Raw genomic sequence first — 15,861 nt, 5'->3', positions numbered from 1 at the left:
TGTTCCTCTCCCACACACTCCACCCTCTTCAGATCCAGGACCAGTAAGCCCACCACTGACTCTGGCTCACAGCTTTGGTTTCCCAGCCAAGGCCAGTGATCCCAATACATTCCCAGAGTCATTAGTACAATCGTCAATGGATTGTTCACCAGTGAATGTTATAGGGAGACATTGAGATCATAAATCGATACCTCGAAGCTGCAGAGTGACTCTCTTTTCTGCAGAATCTGGAAGAGGAAAAAAAGAAATCATTTCACAAAATCACAGGACACTCTGTGTCCTATTAATTGAACAGTATACTCTGGCCTTCCTGATTTATAACATTTCCTCCTATCCCGGTGATGTATCGTTCACAGATCAGAGAACTACTTTTAGTATCCGGCCCACTCTCATTCTCAGTAGAGTCAGAAACACAAGGAAGAGAATTTCAGTTTCCTGAACACAGGTTGAGCAGAACACCTGAAGAGACTTTCAATGATTTTTCCTTACATTTTTGATTTTAAAAGGCCTCCCTGGGTACGAAAGCACTTCTTATGGACAGCCCTAACATATGAACGAGCTCCCAAACTATTATTAAATTCAAAGTCCAACATGTGTACATAAGTTTCTTCCCACAAATGGTACAATTAGTTTCCTCTCTCTCTCCACTTTTAGTGATTGTTCTTTCTCGTCAGTCTTACGTGCATCGGAAGCCACACATTACAGTGCTGTGAAGGTATGGTTCCCACATCGAGTGATTTTTGTGTACTAAGGACAAAAATGACTTATGGACATGTGTAAAAACAGAATGCAGTGTTTACCCAGGATAACATATATTTTATTACCTGGCTACTTGGAATGAGATGTGAATATGTCTCCCCAGAATTCTGTTCTCCCCCGCACCCTTTACCCTCCTGTTTTCACAGGAGCCTGACACCTCCTTTTCTCCCCACCAGAGTCATTCACTTTGTTCCCCATCCAGATCTTTATCGAAGTTGTTTGCCATTCATTGTCTTGGGGTGATTAACATGATAACAGATGCAGCTCCTGTACAGTAGTGCAGTCTGTCGTGGAGTAAATGTTTGTGTTTTGTATCCAGCCTGCTCTCTGTCCCACTGCCAGTGCCCTGACTCCACATGAGTCTGATGTGAAATCAGTGGTTTGTTAATCCTCCCAGTCCCAGCTCCCTGACACCAGCTCAGTGAATAATCCCCACACAGAGAGATCCACGAACCATCATGTTCTTGGGATCCAATCACTTTGATTTTCCTTTCGCCACTTTCTTTTGAATCTGAAAGAAAAAACATTTTTGGATTATAAAATGGGAAGTGAGTGTGGAAAGTTCAGTTTCAAAGTACATCTATGTAAGGTGTGACTATCAGTTCCCACTCACACACACAGCACCCCCACTGATATGGGCACCTCCCTATGAGATGCTCCCTGTCACCCAACGCCCCAGCTGAGGTTGGGATTAGTATCCAACCGTTCCCCAGGACATTGCGGCTTGAATCCAGTGTCTCCAGGATGAGTGAGAGTCTTTCTCCCGGCGGTGAGACAAGTTCCTGTGGGCCCAGGTTGGTGTCCACCCAACATCTGCCATTTTCAGCCCAACCAGACCACACACACATCCAGTGTCCCGAGGGACTGGTGTCCGGGGATGAGGATGTCCCTCTCCCACACACTCTGCCCTCCCAGCTCTTCAGATCCAGGAACAGCGAGCCCACCACTGACTCTGGGCTCACAGCTTTGGGTTCCCAGCCAAGGCCAGTGGATCCCAACACATTCCCAGAGTCATTGGTACAATCATCAATGGATTGTTCACCAGTGAATGTTATAGGGAGACATTGAGATCATAAATATCGATACCTCGAGCTGCAGAGTGACTCTCTTTTTCTGTAGAATCTGGAAAAGGGAAAAAAGAAATGAATTCACAAATCACAGAACATTCTGTGTCCTATTAATTGAACAATTTTAACTCTGCCCTTCCCGTATTTATAACATTTCACTCTATCCTGGTGACGTATCGTTCACAGATCAAGAGAACTACCTTCAGTATCCGGCCCACTCTCATTCTCAGCAGAGTCAGAAACACAAGGAAGAGAATTTCAGTTTCCTGACCACATGTTGAGCTGAACACCTGAAGTGACTTTCAATGCTTTTTCCTTACATTTTTGCTTATTACAAACCCTCCCTGGGTTACGAATGCCCTTCTTATGGACAGCCCTACATATGAACAAGCTCCCAAAATATTATTAAATTAAAAAGTCCAACATGTGTACTTAAGTTTGTTCCCACAAATGGCACAACTAGTTTCCCCTTTCCCTCCACATTTAGTGATTGTTCTTTCAGTACATCGGATGCCAAGCATTACAGTGCTGAGGAGGTACGGTTAGCACATCGAGTGATTTTTGTGTACTAAGGACAAAAATGACTTAAGGACGTGTGTAAAAACAGAACACAGTGTTTACCCAGGGACAACATGTATTGTATTACCTGGCTACTTGGAATGAATTGTGAATATGTCTCCCCAGAACTCTGTTCTCCCCCACACCCTTTACCCTCCTGTTTTCACAGGAGCCTGACACCTCCTTTTCTCCCCACCAGAGTCATTCACTTTGTTCCCCATCCAGATCTTTATCGAAGTTGTTTGCCATTCACTGCCTTGGGGTGATTAACATGATAACAGATGCAGCTCCTGTACAGTAGTGCAGTCTGTCGTGGAGTAAATGTTTGTGTTTTGTATCCAGCCTGCTCTCTGTCCCACTGCCAGTGCCCTGACTCCACATGAGTCTGATGTGAAATCAGTGGTTTGTCAATCCTCCCAGTCCCAGCTCCCCAACACCAGCTCAGTCAATAATCCCCACACAGAGAGATCCACGAACCATCATGTTCTTGGGATCCAATCACTTTGATTTTCCTCTCGCCACTTTCTTTTGAATCTGAAAGGAAAATCATTTTTGGATTATAAAATGGGAAGTGAGTGTGGGAAGTTCAGTTTCAAAGTACATCCATGTAAGGTGTGACTATCTGTTCCCACTCACATTCTGCACCCCCACAGATCGGGGCAACTCCCCATGACGTGCTCCCCGTCACCCAACGCCCCAGCTGAGTTTGGGATTAGGATCTGTCATTTCCCCAGGACACTGCAGCGCAAATCCAGTGTCTCCTGGGTGATTGTGAGTCTTTCTCCCAGAGGTGAGACAGGTTCCTGTGGGCCCACATTGGTGTCCACCCAACATCTGCCAGTTTCAACCCAACTGGACCACACACATGTCCAGTGTCCCGAGGGAGTGGTGTCTGGGGATGAAGATGTCCCTCTCCCACACACTGCGCTCTCCTGGCTCTTCAGATCCAGAAACAGTGAGCCCACCACTGACTCTGGACTCACAGCTTTGGGTTCCCAGCCAAGGCCAGTGGACCCTAACACATTCCCAGAGCCATTAGTACAATCATCAATGGATTGTTCACCAGTGAATGTTATAGGGAGACATTGAGATCATAAATATCGATACCTCGAGCTGCAGAGTGACTCTCTTTTTCTGCAGAGTCTGGAAGTGGAAAAAGAGAAATCAATTCACAAATCACAGGACACTCTGTGTCCTATTAATTGAACAATTTAAACTCTGCCCTTCCCATATTTATAACATTTCCCTCTATCCCGGTGACGTATCGTTCACAGATCAGGAAAACTACCTTTAGTATCCGGCCCACTCTCATTCTCGGCAGAGTCTGAAACACAAGGAAGAGAATTTCAGTTTCTTGACCACAGGTTGAGCAGAACACCTGAAGTGACTTTCAATGCTTTTTCCTTACATTTTTGCTTTAAAAGGCCTCCCTGGGTTACGAAAGCCCTTCTTATGGACAGCCCTACATATGATCGAGCTCCCATAATATTATTAAATTAACAAGTCCAACATGTGTACACAAGTTTGTTCCCACAAATGGCACAACTAGTTTCCCCTTTCCCTCCACTTTTAGTGATTGTTCTTTCCCATCAGTCTTACGTGCATCGGATGCCACGCATTACGGTGCTGAGGAGGTACGGTTCCCACATCGAGTGATTTTTGTGTACTCAGGACAAAAATGACTTACGGACATGTGTAAAAACAGAACGCAGTGTTTACCCAGGGACAACATGTATTGTATTACCTGGCTACTTGGAATGAGTTGTGAATATCTCTCCCCAGAACTCTGTTCTCCCCCACACCCTTTACCCTCCTGTTTTCACAGGAGCCTGACACCTCCTTTTCTCCCCACCAGAGTCATTCTCCTCATTGCCCATCCAGATCTTTATCAAAGTTGTTTGCCATTCACTGCCTTGGGGTGATTAACATGATAACAGACGCAACTCCCGTACAGTAGTGCAGTCTGTCCTGGAGTAAATGTTTGAGTTTTATATCCATCCTGCTCTCTGTACCACTGCCAGTGCCCTAACTCCCCATGGGTCTGATGTGAAATCAGTGGTTTGTTAATCCTCCCAGTCCCAGCTCCCCGACACCAGCTCAGTGAATAATCCCCACACAGAGAGATCCACGAACCATCATGTTCTTGGGATCCAATCACTTTGATTTTCCTTTCACCACTTTCTTTCGAATCTGAAAGGAAAAACGTTTTTGGATTATAAAATGGGAAGTGAGTGCGGAAAGTTCAGTTTCAAAGTACATCCATGTAACGTTTAACTATCTGTTCCCACTCACACTGCACCCCCACTGATCGGGGCACCTCCCCATGAGATGCTCTCCATCACCCAACGCCCCTGATGAGGTTGGGATTAGGGTCTGTCCTTTCCCCAGGACACTGCGTCTCGAATCTAGTGTCTCCACGGTGAGTGAGAGTCTTTCTCCTGACAGTGAGACAGGTGCCTGTAGGGTCCATGTTGGTGTCCACCCAACATCTGCCAGTTTCATCCCAACCGGACCACACACATGTCCAGTGTCCCGAGGGACTGGTGTCCAGGGATTAGCATGTCCCCCTCCCACACACTCCGCCCTCCCGGTTCTTCAGATCCAGGAACAGCGAGCCTACCACTGACTCTGGGCTCACAGCTTTGGGTTCCCAGCCAAGGCCAGTGGATCCCAACACATTCCCAGAGTCATTAGTACAATTGTCAATGGATTGTTCACCAGTGAATGTTATAGGGAGACATTGAGATCATAAATATCGATACCTCGAGCTGCAGAGTGACTCTCCTTTTCTGCAGAGTCTGGAAGAGGGAAAAAAGAAATCAATTCACAAATCACAGGACACTCTGTGTCCTATTAATCAAACAGTCTAAACTCTGCCCTTCCCGTATTTATAACATTTCCCTCTATCCTGGTGACTTATCGTTCACAGATCAGGAGAACTACCTTTAGTATCCGGCCCACTCTCATTCTCGGCAGAGTCTGAAACACAAAGAAGAGAATTTCAGTTTCCCGACCGCACAGTCAGTTCCACAAACATTTTTCGAAGATCCCACTCCCCCTGTGAACACTGACACACTCAGCACCAGGGTGAGGAAATCACTGAACTCTCCATGGGGAAGTTTCTCCTTCATTCCCTGTAGGATCACTGACAACTTTAGTGATGATCTTGGCCTTGATCTCAAACACAAGTCCTGACATCTTTGTCAGGTCTACCCTATGAATACTTCTCATTATTGAATGGTTATTCTTTTTATTGGAGAAAGTTTCCACAGACTGTTCTATCTTTCCTGTCACTTACTACCTCCCAGTCCTAGTTTCATTCCTCTACACCGCTGTTGCACCTTGTCCAGGGCCTCAGTCCCCTTACTGTGGTAGTGAGAGCAGTTCAGCGCCCAGTGTCTGGGTCTGCTCCCACCAATGTCCAGTACATGTTCACCGGAATATCTGTGTACTTCTGAAATGACTTTAGTTGTTTTGGACTTATCTCTGCTTATTATTATATAATGCGGCTACTTCAAATAAGTTGTGAATATGTCTCCCCAGAAGTCTGTTCTCCCTGACACCATTTACCCTCCTGTTTTCACAAGAGCCTGTCACCTCCTTTTCTCCCCACTAGAGGCAGTCTCTTCGTACCCCATCCTGATCTTTATCGAAGTTGTTTGCCATTTACTGCCTTGGGGTATTTAACATGATAACAGACACAGCTCCCGTACAGTAGTGCAGTCTGTCTCTGCCCTACTGTCAGTCCCCTAACTCCACATGGGTCTGATGTGAAATCAGTGGTTTGTTAATCCTCCCAGTCCCAGCTCCCCTACACCAGCTCAGTCAATAATTCCCACACAGAGAGATCCACGAACCATCATCTTCTTGGGATCCAATCACAATGATTTTCCTTTTACCACTTTCTTTTGAATCTGAAAGGAAAACGGAATTAGGATTATAAAATGGGAAGTGAGTGTGGAAAGTTCAGTTTCTAAATGTGTCCATGTTCCCGGTTTTCATCACACATTGCACTCTGACTGAACTTGCCTGTTTGGGTGCGATTAAGATCTGGCATTTCACCAGGACATTGCGGAATGAAGCCCAGTGCCTCCAGGGTGAGTGTGGGTCTATCCTCTAGAACCGAGACAGGTGTCTATGGCTTCAGATTGGTGTCCTCCCAATGTATGAAATTTTCCGGTCAACTTGATAAGTTTGAAGGAAAATTGGGGAATTCTAACCAGGCAGGTTTAATGGAGCATGAATCAGGGCTCCAGTGAGCGGAAGGGAGCATGGGAATGGGGTCCCCAGGGAGCTAAATGCTGAACCATTGGGATTTCTGAATAGTTGACATCAGATTACCAGAGTTTTACTGGACGTAGAATTAACAGACAGAAATGAACCATTTGATGGGCACTGATATTTAAGCTTCATTCAAGTCTTCTCCCTGCCTGTGACCATAAACCAAAGGGGATCCTGGGTTTAGTACATAGAGGCATTGATTGCAAATGTAACATGGTGGTGTTGAACCTGTATAAAACTGTGGGATGGCAGCTACTGACGTGTTGTGGCCAACATCAGCCACTTCACCTTCGGAAGGACATGAAGGTCTTGCAGAGGGCACAGGGTCAATTAACTGGAACGGTTCCCGGGATGAGGGATATCAGGTGTAAGGTCAGACCGGAGAGGATGGGACTGGTTTCCTTGTGGGGAGATTGGATAGAGATGAACAAGATTATAATGGTTTCTTCAGGGCAAACTGAAGGGAGCTGATCCCAATAGTGGAAGGTTCAAAGACCAGGAGACACATTTAAAATTTTGGACAAATGGACTTCTTGTTACACAGAATGTAGTTTTGATCTGCCAATCAGTGCCTCCAATGGGGAATTAGATTGGGAACTGAGATGGAATAATCTGCAGAGCTGTGGGTAGTAGGCAGGGTAATGGGACTCAGGGGATCGCTCTGTTAGAGCTGACATAGACCTGGTGGGGTCTGGAACAATTCAATGATTCTGTGTTCTTATATACCGTTCTTACTTGTGTTTTATATGTTTTCATCACTGCTACATCCCTCAAACATTCCATGCAGGAGTGAACACAATTTATTTCTCACCTTCTTTACCTGTGTTGCTACTTTGAATTGTAAATCTCTCCCCTAGATCCCTCTTCATCCCATTTAGATTCCTAATTTTACGACAGCCTGTGGCCTCCATATCCCCCTCCCTCCCCCCCCCCCCCCCCCCCACACACACACACACACACAGAGTGTGCCTCTTCATTGCCATTTACAATAACTAATCTTTGTATTTTCTCTCAGTTCCCTCAGCACTGATCCTTCCCTTAATCTGGACTGCCCTGAACCAAATCTTTCTGCTTTGTATCCGGCCTGCTCTCCATTCTGTTGCTGGTATCCATGGATTTGATATCATATAAATAAAGAGCTTGTTAATCCTCATGGACCCAGCTCAGACATTAGTCCAGTCTATCCCCATACAGAGAGAGCCACAAACCATCATCTCCTCCTGATCCGAACACTTTGATTTTTATTTCGACACCTTCTTTGGAATCTGAAATGAAAACCGACTTCTGATTATAAGATGGAAAATGAGTGTGAAAGATTTACAGTTTCAGAGCGAGTCTGTGTCACGCGTGACTGGCAATGAATTATGGAAGAATGAATTATGAATTATTGAAGAACTCAGCCAACATAGGGGCTGGTCAGATATCTCACCGGGGAGGGGAAATCAGCCACAATTGCTCCTTTTGAATGGACTCACAACTGCACCCCCCACAGATCTGGGTTGTCCCCATCAGCTGTCACCCACACCCAAAAGCCTAGCTTCGGGTGGGATTAAGGATATCGAATCAGAGAGTTGTACAGCACAGAAAACGGTCCTTTTGTCCACCATTTTGCCTTTTGCCCATATATACTTATCCCATCTGCCTGCATTAGGACTGTATCCTTCTATGCCTTCTGTCTAAATCCCTCTTAAACATAGTAACTGTATCCGATTCCACCACTACCACTGGCAGCACATTCCAGACATCACCTACTCTCTATTAAAAAACCTTCCCCTCACGATCCACTTAGAACTCCTTCCTCTCAACCTAAACCTATGCCTGAGGCACAGGAGACTGCAGACGCTGGAACCTGGAGCAACAGACGATCTGCTGGAGGAACTCACAGTGGGTCGAGCAGCATCTGAAAGGAATTGTCGACGTTTCAGGTTGAAACCTTGCGTCAGGACTGAGTTGCCATCAAGCTCGACCTGCTAAGTTCCTCCAGCAGATTGTTTGTTAAACCTATGTTTCTGATACTCATCCCACTGGAAAGAGATTTTTGATGATCTGCCCTTTCCATGCCTCTTGTATACTTCCATCAAGTCACCCCTCAGCCTCCTTCACTCCAGGGAAAGTCCGGCCTATCCAATCTCTCCCCATAATTAATGTCCTCCAATGCAGGCAACGTCCTGATGAACCTCCTTGATACTCTGCACCAAGAGATCCTGATACAGACAACGTTCATCCAAATTTTAAAGAAATTGATCAATGATCCATTTAGAGAAGCACTAAGGGTCCAGAGGAGAAATGACCCTCCTGGTCAAAATCGAGGGATGGGGTGAGGATGTTACCGAGCTCCAGTGGGGGGGGGGGGGGGGGGGGGGGAGGTGGAGGTGGGAAGCTGCTGTGACTGAGCTGAACTGAGAGAGACTCGGCTCCCACGGTCTCAGCTCAGTCAGACTCGGCTTCAGATATGCTGGATCATCCATGTGGATGGGTCAGGGTCCTGCTGATTAGGAGGGTCCCACCCATCCATGCTGGGCAATGGACGACATAAAAACTGCCTTGCCCACAATAGGGCTGAAATGGATACCCCATATCCTCTGGGAGGGGATATCAGCTCAATTGCTTCTCCTGAATATTACCCCCTCCTAACCAATTCCAGAGATCAGTGAATTAGGGCAGCATTGGAAGCACTACTTTACCATTTCAGAAACCCTGAGGCCAGCAGTCAACTAGAAAGTAGACGAGGTGAGTGAGCCAAGGCTTTTTGTTAACCTGGCACTGCTCTCCCAGGTTCTCCAGCCTGTGGTATTCCAACCTTCCTCCTGATTTCCAGACCCAGTATCCTCTGCCCTGTGGCTATTCAGTGCAACACCAGGACAGCAAAGACCCCAGCCCCCAACTGAAGCCAGTGGTACCAAGGCAGTGCAATATTATTGGAGGAATGTGGCAACTCATACCCTAGACCTTCATCTCCAGAGGGTCTGATGTTGAGCAGAGGAAGGGAACACACTGGAAAGTGCAAAGGTAAGTGGATATACTGACTGTCATCAGGACTCTCATCAGAGTGGCTGGACTGGCTTGCAATAAACAGAGGGACAATGAGGGTAAAGCATTTGTTTCCAGGAGGGAGGGGAGTGATCAGAGGGCTTCACATTGTAGGTTGTCAGTTACAGCAGAGGAGCATTCTGGTGCAATACAGGATCTATTAGGAACCTGCTGCCTCTCTAGCTGGGTCACAGCCAATTAAATAAGCAGTGCCAGGATGTTCTCGAGCACCCTGCCACAAGGGCAGGTCAAAGGCACGTCAATATGGCAAGTCTTGCACTCTCTCCTGCGTCTGTCTGTCTTTCTCTCTCTCTCTTTGCCTCCCTGTCCATCCGTTCTGTCTCTCCTGTTGCCACCTGCCCTTCTCTCTCTTTGTCTTTCTGTTTGTCTGACCGTCTCTGTCTCTTGTCTCTCTCTTCTTCTCCCCTTCAGTGTAATGACAGAGAAAGCAAGCAGTAAACTGGACAGACAAAAGGCAGGAACAGAGAGGTGCAAGGATCTTGCTCTGTCTCTTATTTTCTTTGTCCTGTCCATTCTACCTCTTTCTCTCCTTCTCCCTTTTGCTCAGCCTCCCTTTCTCTTTCTCTTGCACTCTTTGACTCTCTTTACCTCTGTTCCTCACTTGCCCTATCTCTATATTTCTGAAAAATGTTGTTGAAAATCCTACGTGTGTTGTAGATCTGCAGACTCAATCCCTTACACTTGTTCAGGTCCAGCCCCACACCAACCCCCCCAGTCACTGTGAGGTGTTTTGGAAATACCTTGTAAGTGGTAGAATGGTACTTTTTGTCCTAGTTGTTACAAGGAGTGAATAGATTGATCAAGGCCACTTCTAATTATGTTTAAATTGAAAATATAGAAACCTTCAGTCCTCATTTATCAACAGAAATAACAAAAAAATATATAATAGGAATTCTTAAATCAAAATAGAATCACAATAAAATCTCTACGACAGGAAGAGAACACTGTGAAAGTTGGAGGAGGTAGTTATACTGACCGTCACCCTCATCAGAGCGTTTCGAAATCACTGCAACAGAAAGAGAGACGTTATGTTAAAACTGTGCTTCCAGTGAGGTCGATCACTAAAGAAAGGTGCCAACAAACTATTCTACCATGGAGGGATTCTCAAAATCTTTCTAGCTACATAGTTGTATGTTTGTCTCTTTCTCTCCCTGTCCATCTGTCTATCCGCCCCATTGTTTTGAATGTGAATGGAAAACGGGAAGGTCTCCACATCCTGTACAGTGAGTTTTCTGCATCCCTAATATATCTGCAGTACCCATTGACTAGGGCTTTCTGTCGAATAAACTCTACGCTCCTTCCCCACTGCCTTGGCTGAACATCCATCCTATCTTGCTGTAGGTAAGATAGAGGACGCACCCTTTTCTCTGGACCTTCTACAGATGCCCCTCCAATTGGGTAAAGTTCGGGAAGAAAATCAAGGAGCTTTAGCCTCTCCGCGTGCCAGAGGCCCACCACACACACACACACACAACACACACACACCACACACACACACACACACCACACACACACCACACACACACACACACACACACACACACAACACACACACACACACACACAGGGGGTGCTTGTAAAAAAAATATGTAGCAGAGGTTTACGGGTTCCAGCACGGGGTTGTAAGGTTGCCAAAGCAATGCAGGGTTCACTGTAAGTGTAAGGGATAGGAAGGCAGTTACAAGGACTTACAACCCATTGCAGGGACGGTGTAGATCTCAATGTCACTGGACATGTCGCAAGGTCGTTGCTGGGGTTGTTGCAAGGTGCGTCCACCCCAGGATAACCTGCAGGAGTGTCGGGGTGCAGTGGAGGGAGGGTGGGGAACTGGCCACCGGCTAACACTGCAGCCCCATGAGAACGGAGCGGGCTGTATGTTGCTGCAGGTGGGGAGCTCAGCAGCGAGAGAGCTCTGGCCCGTTAAATGATGCAGAAGTTAAACATCTCATTTAAACCTATTTTTGCAATGCACAGCTGGATTTTGAGAGTGCAAGGAACCAGGAATGGATCCATAAATAATTAAACAAATGGTCTTATATTACCAAATGACTACACACTAAAGATATTCCTGGCTTTAAGTCTCCGAGGTGGGTAAGGTGCAAGATATATTCTTCCATTCTACAGATCTTTTAATGCAGTGCTAATCCGACCTGATTAGTTCTTTTGCTATGAGGAGACAGCCCTACCTCCGCAGTGGATGCGAGCCACCAATCCGAGGATCACGAGCAGCAGCAGGCTCCCTCATTTCTGCTTGTCCTTGCAGCAGGAAGATGCAGTGAGCCAGAGACCAGGAATGCAATGATTGCAAGGGCAGACCTGGCTTTTTATGCTATTTCTACTGACTGTCAGAGTGAGTCACGTGATGCTGTGGCTCCTACCATCTGCTCACAGACAGACCAGAGGTAACCACAGTGAGAGCAGCTCCAACACCTCCCCCCCTCCCCACCCCCAACACAACTGCCTGGTGAATCACAATCCTGACGGACAAACCCTCAGAGGTCACAATGTATAGGGGGATTGTGTGTGGTGATGCGGACAAATTATTCCACCTCTCTGAGCTGTTACAGAGTTAATTCCAGGCAGCTGTGGTCACGCTAGGTTTGCAGTCTATTTATGTTCTCAATGAAGTGAATCTTTTTATTTCAGATCTGGACATTGTTCCAGCCAGGATTCCAAACAGATGCAATAACCTGATGGCACTGACCGGTGGCTTTACGTCATTGATGGGGCTCACCACATTGTGCCTGCTCTCTGCATCTCACCTCCTCTGTTGAACACAGATTTGGATCCGCCCTTCTCCACACTTCTCTCCCACCACCCCCACCACCCCCACCAACCCAACCCAACCCAACCCCTGCAACCCTGCACCTCCAACTCAGGACACTGTTCACCCTCCCACCCTTTCCAAATCCCACACCCAGCCCGATGTCGCTCACACCTCCGCTCGCTGCACATTATCACCGTCCCGTCACACACATATCACCATCCCGTCCCATCATACATCACCATCCGTCCCACCACACATCACCGTCCCACCACACATCACCGGCCGTCACAATCCACCAATCCCACCACACATCACAGTCCCGTTCCACCACACATCACCGTCCCACCACACATCACCGTCCCGTCCCACACACATCACCATCCCGTCACACATCACCATCCCGTCCCACCACACCGTCCACCGTTCCCACCACACATCACATCCCGTCACACATCACCGTCCCACGTCACACATCACCATCCCGTCCCCACCAACACATCACCGTCCCACCACACATCACCGTCCCGTCCACCACACATCACCGTCCCGTCACATCACACATCACCATCCTGTCACACATCACTGTCCCGTCACACATCACTGTCCTGTCACACCACACATCACCCGTCCTGTCACCACATCACCATCCCATCCCACCATCACCGTCCTGTCCCACCAACATCACCGTCCCACCACACATAACTGTCCTGTCACACATCACCGTCCCCGTCACAACACACATCACCGTCCTGCCCCACCACACATCACCGTCCCGTCACATCACCATCACACCACACATCACCGTCCTGTCCCACCACACATCACTGTCCCGTCACACATCACCGTTCCTGCCACATATTTATCACCATCCCGTCCCGTTGCACATCACCGTCCCGTCACACACACTGTCTCACCACACATCACCGTCCCGTCCCGTCACACATCACCGTCTCACCACACATCACAGTCCTGTCCACATCACACATCACCGTCCCACCACACATCACCGTCCCGTCACACATCACCGTCCTGTCACATCACACATCACCGTCCCACCACACATCACCGTCCCACCACACATCACCGTCCCGTCCCACCACACATCACCGTCCCGTCACACATCACCATCCCGTCCCGTCACACATCACCGTCCCGTCCCGTCACACATCACCGTCTCACCACACATCACCGTCCCGTCACACATCACCGTCCCGTCCCGTCACACATCACCGTCCCGTCACACATCACCGTCACACCACACATCACCGTCCCGTCCCGTCACACATCACCGTCCCGTCACACATCACTGTCACACCACCACATCACCGTCCCGTCCCGTCACACATCACCGTCCTGTCCCACCACACATCACCGTCACACCACACATCACCGTCTGTCACATCACACATCACTGTCCCACCACACATCACCGTCCCGTCACACATCACCGTCCTGCCACATATCACCATCCCGTCCCGTTGCACATCACCGTCCCGTCACACATCACTGTCTCACCACACATCACCGTCCCGTCCCACCACACATCACCGTCCCGTCACACCACACATCACCGTTCCCGTCACACATCACCGTCCCAGCAACACTGCCCAAAAGTGCTCATCCCACCCTCCTACCTGTCATTCCCTCATCGACTATCTCGTCCTCTCCCCCACCCACGACACTGCTGTTCCTTCCACCCACCTCCACGCCCACCAATCACTGCTCCTGATCTTCTTCCCTACTCCACCACTCCCCCCCACCCCACCGTCCCCCACAACTGCCCCCTCACTGACAACAGTACTTCCAACAAATCACTCGAGCACATCTGCATTCTTCAAAGAAGCAGAATCTGCCTCTGGCTGCCGCATTAACCCAATTGGTCCCACCCTATCAGAGATAGTTTCTCTGTCCTACCTATCCCTCCCCCACTGGCTCTGCTATTGAAAACTAGCTTGTTTTCTCTCTTTCACAGTTCTGGCAAAGGGTCTCAAACCTTGAAGCATTAATCCTGTTTCTCTTTCCGCAGATGCTGCCTGACCTGCTATGTGTTTTGGGGCATTTTCTGTTTTATTTCTGCACTCTACAAACCGGGCACTTGTGTATCTGTGGGCTATTCCACTGCATGCTTATGACCAGATAGCCCCGCACCATTCCATCCCCTCCCCTCTTCTGCTCAGCGATGCATCAAGAGCTAGGATCTTGGGCTTGCCCAAGTCACGGGCTTGAGGAGATCTGACAGATGACCTCCCCTCTCATCAGCTGAGGCCAGGGACTGGATGTTGGTCACTGCAGCCCCAGTAGAGCACGTTATCTAGCACAGGTCTCCAGACCTCATACCATGAACAGAGTCACTGGTCTGAGCACCATTCCAGAGATATGAGCCCATAATCCAAGCTGACTCCAGCTCTGAGGGAGTGCTGCACTGTCAGAGTTCTGGTTTACCGATGTGGCCCGGCTGTCTTCTTAATATTTTGCAGAGCGGGGACATTTTCCCTGAATGTCCTGGGACCAACTTACTCGGGTCACTAATACAGGTGAGTTGGTCATTGTCAAGTCGCTGTTGGTGGGATCTTGCTGTGCACACTTCGTCTGCCATGTTTCTGACATTACAAGAATGGCCCCCGCTTTCTAATATGTCGTAGGTGGCTGAAAAGTAACGCGGGATGGCCTGATGATGTGTGCGGCGACATAGGAATCTCAAGTTTTTAATCACTGTGTTTAACTGCCCATTGTGTTGAGGTGTTCACTGGAAGTTAACAGTGAATGTCGGGCTTCCACTGCTTGACGTCTGGGTACATCGGTGGGTCCCTCGCTTGTGTTTCACCCAGGGTCTGAGGCACAGGCCGGGTACTGGGCACCTACCACTGGTTTCCATGGCTTCTACAGTCTCCGTATGCACAGCCATGGCCCTCTTTGTCAGTATCCCCTGTTCCACCCTCTTGCAGGACCCTCACCTTCTTGTGACTTAGTCTTTTGATGGAGCAGGTCACAGTGTGGGTCAGCTCCAAGGTCAGGCTGCTGAGGGTGAAAGTGAGGCTCAACCAAGGATCACCCCCTAAATTAATATATGGGTCAACACTGACAGTCAATGCGGCAAGGGTCATAGTTCAAGGGTTATAGTTTGTGTCAGTACTGATGTCACATTGTGGATCAAGATGGCCAGTGCTAAGGGTCAGAGTTGGGTCAAAGGTCACAGTGGTAAGGGTCACAGCACAAGGTTTCCAGTGTCAAAGGCCACAAAGAGGGTCACTGTGTAGATAAGCATCAAGGGTCACATTGCAAGGATACCAGTGCCAAAGGTCATAGGTTTGGGTCAACACCAAGGGCCACAATGCTGAGGGTCATAGTGCCAGGGTCATAGTGTGGATCAACTGCTAG

The 15,861-nt window shown here is 48.2% G+C and overlaps 1 protein-coding gene across 1 annotated transcript in view; it reads right to left on the bottom strand.

The window, feature by feature from the left end:
* The window catches only part of LOC127585419 (dentin sialophosphoprotein-like), a 111,354-nt gene that overhangs the window by 71,636 nt on the left and 23,857 nt on the right, over positions 1 to 15,861 (bottom strand). The window contains exons 4-14 of the mRNA XM_052042843.1: positions 11,903 to 11,956; positions 10,693 to 10,722; positions 7,874 to 7,930; positions 6,242 to 6,298; positions 5,328 to 5,363; positions 5,147 to 5,182; positions 4,518 to 4,574; positions 3,673 to 3,708; positions 3,492 to 3,527; positions 2,862 to 2,918; positions 1,846 to 1,881 (exon numbers count right to left, since the gene is read on the bottom strand). Coding sequence (XP_051898803.1) covers positions 1,846 to 1,881; positions 2,862 to 2,918; positions 3,492 to 3,527; positions 3,673 to 3,708; positions 4,518 to 4,574; positions 5,147 to 5,182; positions 5,328 to 5,363; positions 6,242 to 6,298; positions 7,874 to 7,930; positions 10,693 to 10,722; positions 11,903 to 11,956 — 492 coding nt within the window. The remainder of the gene's footprint in view (positions 1 to 1,845; positions 1,882 to 2,861; positions 2,919 to 3,491; positions 3,528 to 3,672; positions 3,709 to 4,517; positions 4,575 to 5,146; positions 5,183 to 5,327; positions 5,364 to 6,241; positions 6,299 to 7,873; positions 7,931 to 10,692; positions 10,723 to 11,902; positions 11,957 to 15,861) is intronic.

The sequence above is a fragment of the Pristis pectinata genome, chromosome 33 (genome assembly GCF_009764475.1).
Source record: "Pristis pectinata isolate sPriPec2 chromosome 33, sPriPec2.1.pri, whole genome shotgun sequence".
Taxonomy (NCBI): domain Eukaryota; kingdom Metazoa; phylum Chordata; class Chondrichthyes; order Rhinopristiformes; family Pristidae; genus Pristis; species Pristis pectinata.
Note: the sequence above shows the minus strand (reverse complement) of the source record. Positions and strands in the feature narration are given on the sequence as shown.